The sequence below is a fragment of the Nuphar pumila genome, chromosome 12 (genome assembly GCF_984573655.1).
Source record: "Nuphar pumila chromosome 12, dmNupPumi1.hap1.1, whole genome shotgun sequence".
In the NCBI taxonomy this organism is placed as follows: Eukaryota; Viridiplantae; Streptophyta; class Magnoliopsida; order Nymphaeales; family Nymphaeaceae; genus Nuphar; species Nuphar pumila.
The window spans coordinates 11,640,100-11,655,011 of NC_143260.1; the positions used below are offsets into that span (position 1 = coordinate 11,640,100).

The following is a 14,912-nucleotide window of genomic DNA, read 5'->3' on the forward strand; positions in this document are numbered from 1 at the left end:
CTTGATAACACCAGACTCTACAAACTCATTTACCCAATGTAGTGCTAGCCGATGAGTTGGGCAGGATTAGAATTATCTAGCAGGAGGTTCATGTGGAGAAAGCTATAAAGTATTCATAGCATTATTGAACTGATCTCAGTCGTCTAAATTGGTTTGTCCTTGTTAATTAAGACTCCACATGAGCTTGAGTGCTAGCAAGCTATCATATAAGCCTTGATGGCAAGGAACTTACCTTTTGAGTTAATTTTTTGTCAAAAATTGAGGCAAGTCTTAACTAGCTTAAGTGGATGGACTCTATATATAATGAGCTCATTTAGCTAAGTTAGCTTTCCTCTCATCCATGTTTTACGAGTTTGTCTCATTTTTTTTATTGTGTTAAATATGTTGTTCTAGACCGAATCATGAAATTGTAAAGAATGTGGCTGTGAAAGTTTACTCTGTAAAATAATTTTTAAGCTCTTTAGTGCTTTAGTGAAGAAGATAAAAATTGATTACAAAGTGGCCTGCTTCCTATGAGGTTATTGAAGCTAGCAGAATACTTTGGTGGCATTGTCAACTGGGTCATAAGCTGGGTGTTGTGGTATGTGAAGTGCCGAAACCCCCCATGGCCGGTACACTAGGAGAGGATTGTAATGTGGCATCAAATGTTTATTTTCATAAGTTATGTCAAGTTTCTCCTATTTGTTGGTCTGCAGATATTTTTAGCATCTAGTGTAGGTGTTTGTTTTTCAAGTGCAAATGATGTTATTGTTATTTAATTGCTGTCATATTATTTTGCAAAGAACCATTTACAGAAGGCATGTGCAATGTTTACTGTGAATGGTAGGAGTTAGCTTCTATGTTGAGTATATATATATATATATATATATATATATATATATATATATATATATATATATATATATATATGTGTGTGTGTGTGTGTGAACCCAATTAGTAAATATGAAAGATATTAAGAATTTAAGAAAAAAAGGTGCAACCCTTTTAATAAATAATAGAAATTTTATGTATAATGAAAAAAAATTAGGGCCTCATTTCCAAAAACTCTTCAAAAAAATCATTTCCAAAGCTATTGCAGTAAAAACTCTTTAAAAGCTAGTCATTGTTGTAGCATGTGATGTGCACTCCTATTTTGGTACTGCCGTTTCATTAGACAATAGTAAGATAATTGAAAATATAGGATAAGCACTAAATTTAGTAAATAACCCCCACCACTGGTGATAGTTTTTCTTTTGGCTTTAGCCTATGGCAAAGGATATGCACAAATCCGGATATCGAACTCTTGACCTCCTTAAACTTGAAATCCTTAAGCTGACCCACCTATCCAGGTACACAGAGCCGTTGTGGGCAACATCCTTGTCAAAAGAATTCTTCAACATATTATTCATACGAGCATTGTGGTTTGAATTGTTTCTTGAAGTGATCAAAACTGTCATATGAAGATCGTGGTTTGATTTTGTTTCTAGAAGAGATCAAATATATCATATTTTCAGTAAAAGGTTTTTTTTTTTCTTAATGCCAAGGTTCCCAGCCAAAACGGCAATCTCCGGGTGGGGTCACCAACACCCAAGCCCTTACCAAGCCCACCAGTGAAAAGCAACCATACACCTGGTGGCAGTCGAACCTGGGACGAACGGGTCAACACCTTCTCCCCGGGCCCGCTACCACTAGGGCCTGGGCGGATGTCACTAAAAGGCTTCCATGACACCAAATTCCCATTCCAAACTTTCGTTTAGTATTGCTACTCTCATCAACTTGCAAGGGGTGGCATAGTTCATCACCTAACAAACTAAACAACAATTTTTCACAACGGATAAAATAAATTAAGATAGAATGTTCACCGCAAGGACTCAAAAGAACATAGATGGGCTTTAAAGCATAAATCAGAAAGCTACATCCTTACTGAATACAAGAGGTGGGAAATAGTGAACTCAATCTACTGTTGAAAAGCTCTGTAAAGAGCAAGAGGTTGATGTCTTTTCCAGAATTAGGACACCAAATGTACAAAAACCGTGTGATTATCTTAGTTGCATATATATATATATATATATATATATATATATATATATATATATATATATATATATATATATATATATATATATATATATATATATATATATATATATATATATATATATATATATATAAGAGAACTGAACATATATTAGGCTCTCTTTTCTTGTTCTGCCATGTTAGGCCCCATAGTTTGAATTGTTTTATAATAGATCTGAACCATTAGATGTGTTTAGCATGCTAGATTTAGTGGGAATCGATCCTTGAATTATGTTTTTTCAACGAAATAATGCATTCTTATGAGCCAGAAAAATGTCTTGATTTTATAGCCATTGATCTTGGATCACCGAAAAAATCTTTATACAAGTCAGATTCCGGTGATCCAAAAGCGGGTTCCCACTAAATAAAACCCATAGATCACATTTATGGTGTTAGATGTGAGAAAAAATACTGAAAACTACCGTTTTTTATGAGGCAGAACGAACCCAACTCTCTCTCTCTCTCTCTCTCTCTCTCTCTCTCTCTCTCTCTCTCTCTCTCTCTCCAGCGTGAGCCCATTTTATCTGTCTGATGTTCTTTTCTCTTGTGCTCTCTTTATTTGTTTTGGCTCTCTCTCTCTCTCTCTATATATATATATATATATATAAGAGAGATCATCGTGGGTCAAAATCATTGCTTGACCTGCGTGCCTTGTGAGCGCTTCTTGTGTCATTTCATTTATTGTCATGCATTTCCATGTTACTTGTGACGCAACTGCGATGCCAAAGTTAGGTCTTTTCGTACCAACTTTCAATCTGGCCACATGTAACAAACTTTTGGCGTGTCACCAGAGAGAGGATCAAAAGAAATGTGATTGCACACTTTAACTGTGCTACTGCACCTGATCACCTACAATCTCTAGGATACAGCCTATCAGCTGTAAGGCCCAACATCAGATGGTGATCAGCAATCACATTGCACCTGATCTCAATTCGTTTCGACTCGCCCACCTACTTGAGTTGACTGAGCCACCAATAATTAAAGTCCACTTGGTGTGATAAATCATCATCGGCCAACTCGTCCACATCATGACCCAACTTGCCTGATTCTGCAAAATTGAACTTTTTTTCTTTACCGATTTATTTGTTTAATTTTATTCTATTTGTTTAGAATTACGGGAGAGGTTTCGCCAGAAACATCTAATCAAATTAGGTTCTTATAATATTTTTGCAGATTCGGTAGGTTTGGTCCTAAGTTTTATAAGCACTGTAACTGACAAAATTGAGACTAATTGAAAACAAAATGGGATTAGTATTTTCAATGTTGAACACGTAAGAGAATATCAAAACTTGAAACATCATGGTCAAGCGCTAATTTAACTCAATACACAGCATTTTGATGACTTTTTGGAGATTCAATGGATTTTCCTTAACTTTTCTTTTATTTCACAAGAGATCTATGGGATGTTAAGAGAGAGAGAGAGAGAGTTTGTTATGAAGCCCAAATGGTGCCACTAAGAAGTAATCATGGGGCATTTCCAAATATATTAATCAAAAGAATCAACACAATACACCTAGTCTATTGGAATTTAAGCAATTCTATCCTTTTTGTTACAAACATATAATTTATAAGGGGAAAAGAAATAGATTGAATGTGTTGTGTGCGCCATTCCTGGAACAGAAAGGAATTACATATAACATATCTAGGAGAAAATCACAAGCCATTTCGGGCAGATCCGAGATGAATGAAGAAATAGTGTTTAAGAGCTAGGAATAAACCGTGCATAAATTTAAGTGACCCATTCGTGAATCCAAGTTATATGTACAAGTGAAAAGGATAACTAAAGCTTGTATTCAGCTTCTTTATCTTTTTCTTAAAAAAAAATTTATGTTTCACCAAAAATGGCCTGAAATTTTTTCTTATGTCATTAATAATTGTATAGTAAAAAACTGATCAGTTTCCACTAAGAATGCCCAAAACGAAATATTTCGTATGTGATTATGAGTTGCTTGCAGTATTGATGCATTCTGTTGTGGTTGGTGGGTTTCACAGTTTTACTGATACAAAATGCACATGAACAGAAGATACATGAACATCAGTCATTGGTTCTATGGATTTATATTTCTGCACACACATGCATGTACCAACATGAAAAGCAACTGCATAAAATGCCTGGGAGGCGGCTTTCGCATGCATGCATGTTTATATATAATCTCTCTCTCTCTCTCTCTCTCTCTCTCTCTCTCTCTCTCTCTCTCTCTCTCTCTCTCTCTCTCTCTCTCTCTCTCTCCATTTGTGTGTATATATCTCTTGTTATGAAGTTGTTTGTTGGAAGAAGCTTTTTCATCACAATGAAGCTACCATCAAGAGAAGGGTTTTGCTTTCTTGAAAATTCTTTGTCCCGGACTAAGGATGGCAAGAGGGTCATATGCCATCTTCCTATTTACAAACTCTTCCCATCTTTGCCCAAAGTGGGCCTTCCACTCTGATTGTTTGTTGTAGTAAGGAAGGTACTGCTTCATTCCAATGCCTGACTTCTTGCAAAACCTTAGCACCCTTCTGTTAAGTGAAATAACATTCTTCACACTGTTAGGCCCATCAGACGATGCAGAAGCAGATGATAGAAAAGCTACGAGGTAGAAGATATCTTCTTCCTCTGGGGTAACTGCTGATGTTCTATTGTCCCACCTGCACACAAGGCCAAACATACATAGTTTAATTAGTGAGCTCTGCACATTAGCAAAATTCTATTGACTCTATCAAAGCTCAAGTTGACCAAGGCTCAAATCATGCCCATATTTTGGTTGTGTCCATTGTTGACTAGGCCTAGTACTTGGTTTAGCCGTATGTCACACGGATACTCTATTTTAGCCAGTGTCGAGTCCCTTTATATAATAGCCATATTGAAATCTTTGTAAAAATGGTGGTATCCTTGTATCAGCAGTGTCGCGTCCCTTTTTAGTTAGGTCTTGTTAGGCCCCTTCAAAATTCATAGTTTTAAGTATTTTTTCTCATGTCTAATACGGTAGATATGATCTATAGGTTTTGTTTAGTGGGAACATGCTTTTGGATCGCCGGAATCTGACCTGTATACTACGGTGATCCAAAATCAATGGCTATGAAGGTACCAGTTTTTTCTGTTCATAAAATCATATTTTTTGTCAAAAAACATGATTCAAAAGTCGATTTCCACTAAATCTATCATGCTAAACACATCTACTGGTTCAGATCTATATGGCAGAACAAGAAATGGGGCCTAATATGTTCAGTATTATATATATATATATATATATATATATATATATATATATATATATATATATATATATATATATATATATATATATATATATATATATATATATATATTCTTTTTATACTGTCAAAGTGGAAAAGATAATATGCTGACTACATAAGACTTTGAATTGCCTGGATCAATGATTCACCTAAGTGCCGACTCAGTTTTCAGAATCACCCACAGTTGATTTCAACATCAACTGAGACTTGTGGTTGACCACTGTTATTGGAGCAAGCTGTATGGTAGGCCCATATGATAATCTTGCCCAACATTGCCCCAACTAGTGCAAGTCGGCACATCAAGTTGCTCTTTTCTTGCCTCTTTTGACTGCCCCCATTAACTTTTATTTTTGCCATCTCAGCGTGAGGACCTACAAAGGATACCACATCCTTGTAGGTCTTTGCTTTGACAATGCGATTGCCCTTCTAAACCTATGGAAAGTATGGTACCATCAGTCTAAACCTTCTAAAGTTACACTTTTCTTTAGTGGTATTGTTTGTTTACCATTTGAAAACTATGTTCATGTATCTCTGACCATTGATTGTCATTACTACTTGTCCACGATCTTTGGTCGTTTTTCACATGCGCGCTTAAAGAATCCCACTTTAAGGAAGTGATTTGACATCTTCACCGTCCATTGATTTGTGTTCGGCCCCGAACACAGAACCACGCCTCCTCATAGGCACACATTTGAGTCAATTTAGCCTTTGAGGTTATGAGCTCACTTAGCTCATCCTGCAGTATAGGCCAAGGAGTTTGTGTCACACACTGACGATTCAACTGTCAGAAAATGGGAAAATGGATCCTATCCTAGACGTCCTACTGAATGTATCTGGACTGATAGGATATCCAGATGCATTCTGTTCGACGACTAGGATCGACAGATGGCAGCATCATATGTCATAGGATATGTGTGCACCATGACATTTGCATCTAAGAGAGATCTTGGTATCAAATCTTAATTTTCTAATAAAAACAGAGAAGATTTGACTTGGGTCAGCCAACTTTTGACCAGTAGAGTCTGTTGTCGGCTCTTAGTTACTTTAACTGACTTAGCAAGTGTAGTTGATTTTGATACTAATAGCTCGGTGATGACCCCACAGATCTGGGCCAGTCACTAGCCCAAGTCAAGTTAGTCAACGAGCCTAAGTTGGTGCGGGGCCATCATCTCTAAAGCTTTTTGTGCCAATTGGTTATCTGTCTTTTGTCTCAATTTGCTTTAAATAAATCAGTTTGTTTGTTAAAGTTATGATCATAGATACCATATTAGAAATTCCTGTATTTTCAGAGTTTTTATTAGTTATTAGAGACAGAAGATTGTGTTTTTTTCAAGATATCCAAACGTGTAATTTTATAGTTCCCCTTCAAAAAAAGAAACAGAATTGGGATTCTTACCTGGTTTTGTTGAGTGGATAGATAAGGATGGGCCCATTGCTGCTGTCGGTGAGGATGTTACCAAAGACCTCCCTTGCAAATTGGTGGATTTTGGACTTGGGAATGAACAAATTGAGCCAAGGATGGGGAACTTCCCACAGGCCTTGGGATTGAAGCTTGAGCTCCGAGGCATGGACCCGGTCAAGGAAGTCAATGTATGGCACCTCTGAGATGAACACTGTTGATGGAATGAAGCTCAACTTAGCCAATAACCTGTCCACTTCCTGCAACACCCAAAAAAACAAAGAATGTTACAAATTTTATTGTAGCTCTCTCTCTCTCTCTCTCTCTCTCTCTCTCTCTCTCTCTCTCTCTCTCTCTCTCTCTCTCTCTCTCGTACCCCTGTTGATGGTCACCAATCATTAGGTAAAGGAACAAGAAAAAAGATACCCATCGGCAGTAACTTATTTATAGTTATTAACACGAAGTTGGTTACCCTTCTTGATGCCTCATGACAATGATACTCGCCAATGGTACTGCTACAGATGCAAGCACATGCACTATCCAATATGCATCTATGTCGCAAGGACACAATAAAAAAGACATAGGACAAGCCATTCTTGTGTAATTTTCCATTAAAAACAGTATATGAGAGGACATGGCACATGAATAAATTAGAGTGTCTCTGTAACATGGGTGTGCAGGTACGCATGCACACTCATGTCAACACAGAGACTGGAAGATCAAAAGTACCCTGCTCTTTCATTGGAAAGAGGGAAAAACATAAACCCCTTGATTATTAAAACCAAGTAATATTTAACTATTTATATAATGTAGATATACTCTAACTTTGTTAGGAAACAACTCTACCATCTTAAGGCAGGATCCACACTAATTCTTTTGTTATTCAGTTCAACTATCCCCCTAGAAATGCAGCAAATATGCATTTCGTTTTCAAAAACAAACATCATCAATTGTGATGCGGTTATGTAGTGGCCTTATCTTCCTTTGTGGGGCTTCAAGTTCTTGGAATTCACCAAAACATCCAATCATCTTATGCCAAAACTCATTTTATGGATTCCATCTTGCCACGTAATAATGTGACATTATTATGGAATACGGAAAATGTGGGATATTTCTTTTCACAACTGGTAGCTTTTTTGCTAGTGTGTCAAACTACTGGTTGAAGTGTGCAAGATAAATGCAACATCTCCCACATATTCCTAGTATAGTCAATTTCATAGAAGCATGCATTCAAGCCATACATTTGGGCTGCACCTTTATGCTTTTGAAAACCAATTTTTTTCTTTTGACTTCTCTAAGATATTCCTAGTAGTAGAAACCATGAAAATCCAGATATCATACTGTGGGGATAAAAGATAAGTTTTTTGCTTAAAAGTTTCTTTCCATATACAAAGATATCCGTGTTATTCAAGAAGGGCTAGGTAAAGCACTACTAGTGGGAAATTTTTTATTGGATTTTCTTTTCTTGGTTTGAATTCATGTGCAAATGAGGCTTGTTCGTAAGGCATGTATTTTACCTGGTTTACGGAGTCGGCATCTTTGTGGTTGAAATTCTTGGTCATCTCCAAGCAAAAGAGAGTCTTCCCATGGCTATCAAAGAGGCTGGCTTGAGCTGGGTCTTTGGGATTGAATGAAGATCTCCAGTTGCTCAGTAAGCTTATCCTGTTGATGATCACAAAGCCTTCAATGTAATCAAATGTCTTTTCTTCAGATATCAACATCTCTTGGTCCCTTGTAAATGCAGCAAAATCAGTGTAGAGAACCCTAATCCATTTCACCTGTCACCAAAAGGAAAATTAATTAAGCAACACCCATGTCATTTTTTGTAGCCAAAAAGAAACACTGATGTTATTGGCATGTACATTCAAGTTAAATATATGTCTACGTCCCCATGTCCCATTTTTTAACAAATATATAATAAAAACCCAACAACAAAAAAAAACCTTGTCTTCAAAATAATTTAATGATTAGGACACAAGGATTTTCCAAATAATATCTCCTCTTTTTTTGGGGAAATGCAAGGATGTTGGGGCCCACTTGAAAGAGCACCCTATGACATTGATCAAATTACGAATACTCAAAAATGAAAAATATGATAAGGAGAAGAAAAAAATGACCTCCTCATGTAAGGAAAAAGAAGTTTCTCATTGTTTTAAGATAAGAGGACACTGTGATGCATCTTTCCAAGTTCTGAGAACTATCTTGATCTTCAAACGATATTAAGGAATGGCAGTCTTACCATCTGAGGAGCAGGCTCTAGAATGATTCGAGCTCTAGTGACGATTCCAAACTGGCCCAACCCTCCCAAAACACTGTGAAATAGATCTGCATTCTCCTTCTCTGAGCATATTAATACCTCCCCTCTTCCTGTTGACACAGATCGTCAGATTTTATACAATTTATGTCATCATCAGTGCTACATAAGTTGTCCACAGGCTACCATTTCATTTAACAACAGACGTACTCTCTCACACTCTTTTTATGTATAATCGGGGTCGCCCGCCCGCCGCTGATCTTGCACCATCAGCGGTAGAAATGTGTCTGATGATATGCCCATCATTCTCTCTTTCTATATATAGATATATATGGTGCTTATGTACCACAATATATCATATGATGGTACATACTTTGGTTTGCATAGATGTAGACACCAAATTTTAAATTTAACCGTACAGATATGTTTAGCACGATTTATGTAGTATAAAAAAAAATTATCATGTTTAATGCATCATAAAATTTTAATTTTTAAACAGTGAAAATCAGCGGACGATTCATGAAAATAAAGGTGATTTAAAAATAGCATAAAACATCATATTTTAGTCAACTTTAACACGTAAAAATAATAAATAGCATATGCTAAACATGATTTAGCTTTAGCTTTTGGAGCATACATGTACATCTATTTAAATCAAGTGTACCACCATAAGCGTTACCACCACACAAGGGTCATATATATATATATATGAACGCATCTAAAAGTGTAATTAAAGTATCCTTTGTATCTCTTGTCATCTCAAGAGGCCCCTGTCAAGATTTGTCTGAGATCCTTGAACGAGAAGGAAATTTCTAAGATCTGCACCGTCCATTTGAGGGGGTAACCGACCTATACGATTCGTGTGAGGCCCCCACAAATCACATGTGGGATCGGCAAATCCCCGTGGGATCTACACATGCAAATAGATTTAAGCATACCATGCAATAGGGCTAAAAAATACTATTCGTCTTGCCCATTCCTTAGGGCCAACAAACATGAATTTTTTTTTTTTTTTGAGATCAAGAAACTCTTTTTGTGTATCAATTAAAATATAACAAATCCCGTTCTCAGAAAATTTTCAGTAAGGAAAATTCATGATGTCTTGAAAAAACTGTTTTTATTTAAAAAAAAAAAATCTTGAGAAAATAACGATATATGTAAAACATAATAGTATAAAAATAAATAGATTTAGTACAAAGAAAAATAATTGACACTAAGAATATTGAAAGTTTTGTTTCTATCATGTTAAAAACGTGATATTCTCAAAGTAAGCAATATTTTGAGGAGACTTTTTCTAAAAAGAAATTAATATTTTGAGGATACTGTTTTTTTTTTTTATCACCATATCAGCTTTTGAAAATTACAAGATGCATGATCCACTACCGCCATCACACGTGCGAGTACTAGGGCCTGTGCAACACGTGTCCTCTGCCTCGCCTGCGCGCGAGGAAGGATACATGTCAATCTTTGCGTGGCCTAGAATACTTTGAAAGGTACTCGGTCTGATCACTAGATCATGCCCACTGGAATAAAGCACAGTAATGTTGTAGAGGATCCTGTATCGGGGCACATGCATCCTAGCTAACAAACTATAATAATAAATTGACAAAACTGCCCTTCTACTGCCAACATTTTGAAAAGATCTAATTTTCTTTGTCCAAAAAAAAAAAAAAAGATTGAGTTGTCTAAAAGGCAATGGATCACAAAGACCCTTAAATTCATAAAATAACAAAAATACTCTTTTCAGTTAGCTATGAGAATTTTTGAAAGACAAAAATGATCTTGGTGATTGCACCAGTGGCTTACAGAGAATCTGACCTGTAACAACCTCCAACTGATGGACATTGTTGATCTGTGGGCCATGGCGGAAGGCTTGGCCGCTAATCCCAGCATTAGAGAGGGTCCCACCCACTGTGAGGTAGAGATAATCTGTCCAAGACCTCGGCGCTAATCCGTGCTTAAGCGTCTCATTAAGCACGTTGATCCATAGCTCTCCCCCGGGAGCTTCCACGAATGGCGAGCCGCCTTCCCGGAGAATCCGAATTCCCGGCGACTTCAGCGACTCCATGTTCACGATGACTCCTCCAGAGGCCTGAGCCTGGCCCTGCAGCGAGTGAGCATGGCCTCTGGCAGCAATGGTGAGGTCGGAAGAGCGGCCGAGCTCGAACACGAGCTTCACCGTCTTCGCGACGTCGTCGACAGATCTCGGGTACAGGATCGCTGATGGCACCGACGTGTGGATGTTGCCGAAGTCGGTCCCGGCGATCCGAACATCGTCGAATTCGAAGCAACCGTCGAGGTCTAACGCCTTGAGTCGGGACTGGTCGGAGCTGGCTGCAAGAAAAGGCAGGGGAAGGCTTGTTTCATGGTGGGTGTGGTCTGCGAAGCAAGAAGAAAGCGAGACAATCAAGTGAATGGTGAGATGGAGAAGAAGAAAGGAGAAGAGGGGGGTGAACATTTTCAGGAGAGGGACAAAGATGATGCAGGGGAAGGAGAGAGTGGTGCTGGGGAAAGAGAGGGAGGAGTGCCATATTTAAAGGAGAGAGAGAGAGAGAGAGTACAAATAGTGTGGCGTGCTGAGACGCGTCACTATGTTGGTAGACTGGAGAACTGAGTGGGAGAATTTTAGATTAACAAGAACCTTACAAAATCACACGTTTGAGAACAAGCTGTGGGCTATGTGAACTCTGATGTTTGAATGGTCAAATCTTAGACTTTGGGACTTTTTGATAAATATGATAGAATCAGTAATGTTCTCATATAATTGTGCAAAATTTCTCAACACCCTTCACGTTTACACTTTTTTTGTAAGGGCTACCTGTCATTTTACTGCAATAGTCTAGGGAGCTGGAGCCAAGCAGAGTTGGTCCCTAGACTAGTCCTGGCCCCCTGTACACAGCCAAGCCAGGCTCAAACCTGATGTTATTTTCCTCCTTTTCCAGTTTTATAGTTTGGGGACAGTTGCAGCCTAATGTGGGGCGTGCACACTCCACGGAGGATGGATCAGGTGATATGCCAAATCACCATTCATTGTTGTTATGGCATCCTCACCATCCATGGCGGTCATCTTTATCATTTATGGCTAAGAGTCAGGCCCACATTAATGGCACTTGTGACATCATGCGGTCCTATTGGTTGCCCTTCATTGCCATGATCGATGGTTATGATGCCGAAACACCAATGAGCAGTAATTTGGTATATCACCTGCTCTGTTCTCATTTCAAGGGTGTGTCCAACTTTTGGGGGTCCTTACAAGGTAGAAAGTTTGGGTAAAATGTTTTAGGTTGATGGACTAGCTGGACTGATTAAGGACAACATTTCTAGTAGGCGCCTTTTATACCTTCTAAAAAGCTGTGCCTATGCTGGATATTGGGTTTAGATTTGGTTTATGCCCAATAAAAGAAGGGCATACCAATACAGCCTGCTGTGCCTATTGGGTCCACCTATCTGCAGGTTGGAAACGAGACCTGACCCATTGAAAAAATCCTACCGGCAGCCGTTTGGACTTACTTGGACTGGAACAGTCCTTCGCCTTGGTTTAGGCAAACCATAATGCAAATTGGAACCAGATTCTTTTTCTTTTTGAAGCAGACCCCACCACTTATGATTCAACGTACCACTGGGGTTTGAACCTGCAACGTCACACCACAAGGAGACGTGCACCGACAGCTCCTACCAACCATGCGGAGCCTCCGTTGGTTCAAGTTGGAACCAGATTCTTGTCAGCACCGTTTATAAAAGAATCTGTAAAATGTTGTATAGATTTTGTGAATTACTTGGTCCATGTTGATGCTCTCCATATCCTGGTGTCTGACTACATAAAGTATGGCAGGAAATCAACAAGGCAAATTGGAGGCCAAATCCTGAGAGTATTTCATCTAGGTTCAACCCAGGCCTAGTTATATAAATCCTTTTGCATCCTAAGCAGGCCCATCTACCTCTTTAGGCAACTCTTAAGTTTATGGACTTTATGGAGACCCATATGCATCTTGAAACTTACTTGTAAACCAAAGATGACGAAGAGAAAATTTGGAGGGAGATCTTCCAAGAGAAGGAAAGGAAAGCAACTCCTTTTGCTCATGATTTTGGATATTTTTGAACTGTGTTTAGTCATAAACATATGGGGCGACCCCAATGGGATAAAGACTAAATTTTGTGCCTTTGATTGGTTTGATCATGATACTATCAAGGTTATGCGTGTCTTGAGTGCATAAAAGTATCCTTTAGAGATATAAGAAGAATAAGTGAGCAGTTCTTTTCCCCTCTAAGTGCATTCATGTCTCAACCAGTTTAAATATCTTCACTTGGCTACAATTCCTTGTGTTCCCTGCAATCTCCAGATTTTAAATAATTCTTGTGCTTCCAATAATTTTTTGAATCACACGGAACGATTCTTCAGAGTAACCAGCATTAGTTTATTAGTAAGTCTAATAATAGTTCTAGCTATCTTTGAAAACAACAGCTCAAGGAGAAATATTGAAATCCTGAGATAATGGGAACTACCTCTTAAGCTTATAGATATGATTAGTTAATTGTGCCCAGAAGAAACAATGGGAAGCACAGATCACTTTAAAACAGATTATTTGCATACGTTGGTCATCAACATCGCACATGGCATGGACATGCGTGCATTCCATGTGTTATTTCTGTATTTTAAGTGCAACTTGTGAGCTAAAGTTCATTCTGATTCAGTTTCTATAACAACATTTATCAGTTACAGTCACTTGTGTGGAAGAATTTTTCATTCTTATTTCAGTTTCTGTAACAACACTTAGCAGTTACCAGCCAATTTTTTGTCTGAGAATTGTTCCTTTTAACATCTTGTACGCATCAATGGCCCATGGTGCTCATCAACTTTATCACACACACACACACACACACACACACACACACACACACACACACATATATATATATATATATATATATATATATATATATATATATGAGATTAGCTTTTCATGTGCTATTTCTGTATTCTAGGAATAATTGCTCTGCTCAAGGTCATTCCTGATTTGGCTTCTATAACACCATTGGCAGTTAACAATCACTTTTCTGTGACAGAATTGTTCCTCTTTAACATCTTTTACACATCAGTGGTCCATTGAATATTGCAGTCAAAGTGTGACTGCGTACAGAAACTAAAAATTATGGAACACTCTTGCTGCAAAGATAAACAAATTAAGTCATGTACGTCATAGGAAATCTAGATTTTGTGGAAATTGTCACACCACTTTTCTTGATCATGGTTTTTGAAAAACCAAACAGTCAAATAATCAGTTTCTTAAGGCATATAGGCATATTTTATTTTCTGTTTTCAAAAATAATATCCTTTCTCTGCTTCCTTTATTTTTCTTGTATACTTTAACAGTTCTAGGATGTCAGAATTTCAACTCATTGAGTTTCACGCTTATTTTTTCATGAGGCAATTGCATTTCAAGGACACCATGGATAATAATAAATTCCTCTCTATATTATTCTCTGATTCATTAGTTCTTACTTTATTTCCAAAAAAATAAAATAATATAATGGTACATTATTTCCAGCATCTGTTCAAAGAATGTGTAGGCCTTGTCACTCCTTACCTCGTTAAACATCATTGAGTGATTGATTAATATTTTAAAGAACAGTAGCAGATTTTTGTTGATTCTTTACCCTAAAAGTTAAAGTAGGCAGCAGCCCAAGCTCCCAAAATCCTCCAAGGTGTGCCCCCCACCACTGTCTGCAGACACCAGAGGTGTAGGGGCCAAAATTGGCGGTCCCCCACATTTTTGAAGCGTCTGAACTCTACCACTTTTGTCAACAACACTATAATTTTATTGGCCCCTAAGCTCTAGGAGTCATGAGCCTAAAGAAGAGGTAAGTTGACGATTGGTCAGAGTATTGATCAGAGAGCACTGAGATTTCAATGCTACATTGATTGGTTTCATGCCAGAAGGGTTCTTTTGTCATTTTGAGTAACTCCTC

At 37.8% G+C, this 14,912-nt stretch overlaps 1 protein-coding gene across 1 annotated transcript; it reads right to left on the bottom strand.

The window, feature by feature from the left end:
• Positions 1-4,353: 4,353 nt before the first annotated feature.
• Positions 4,354-12,012, bottom strand: LOC149819994 (cytokinin dehydrogenase 4-like). Its single transcript, XM_089981719.1, has 6 exons — positions 11,970-12,012; positions 10,764-11,324; positions 8,931-9,058; positions 8,209-8,469; positions 6,689-6,951; positions 4,354-4,683 (listed from the first exon to the last, which is right to left on the bottom strand). Exons 1-6 carry the CDS (start codon positions 12,010-12,012, stop codon positions 4,359-4,361), a joined length of 1,581 nt encoding a protein of 526 aa, XP_089837845.1. The 3' UTR covers positions 4,354-4,358.
• Between the last annotated feature and the right edge of the window lie 2,900 nt (positions 12,013-14,912).

What these genes read in the sequence shown, in the direction of transcription:
- LOC149819994 (XM_089981719.1), bottom strand. Translation starts at nt 12,012, where the DNA reads ATGACCGCCATGGATGGTGAGGATGCCATAACAACAATGAATG. An exon ending in TGCCATAACAACAATGAATG is followed by an intron (nt 11,325 to 11,969) that starts GTGATTTGGCAT and finishes CTTGCTTCGCAG; the next exon opens with ACCACACCCACCATGAAACA. An exon ending in TAGAGCCTGCTCCTCAGATG is followed by an intron (nt 8,470 to 8,930) that starts GTAAGACTGCCA and finishes TTTTGGTGACAG; the next exon opens with GTGAAATGGATTAGGGTTCT.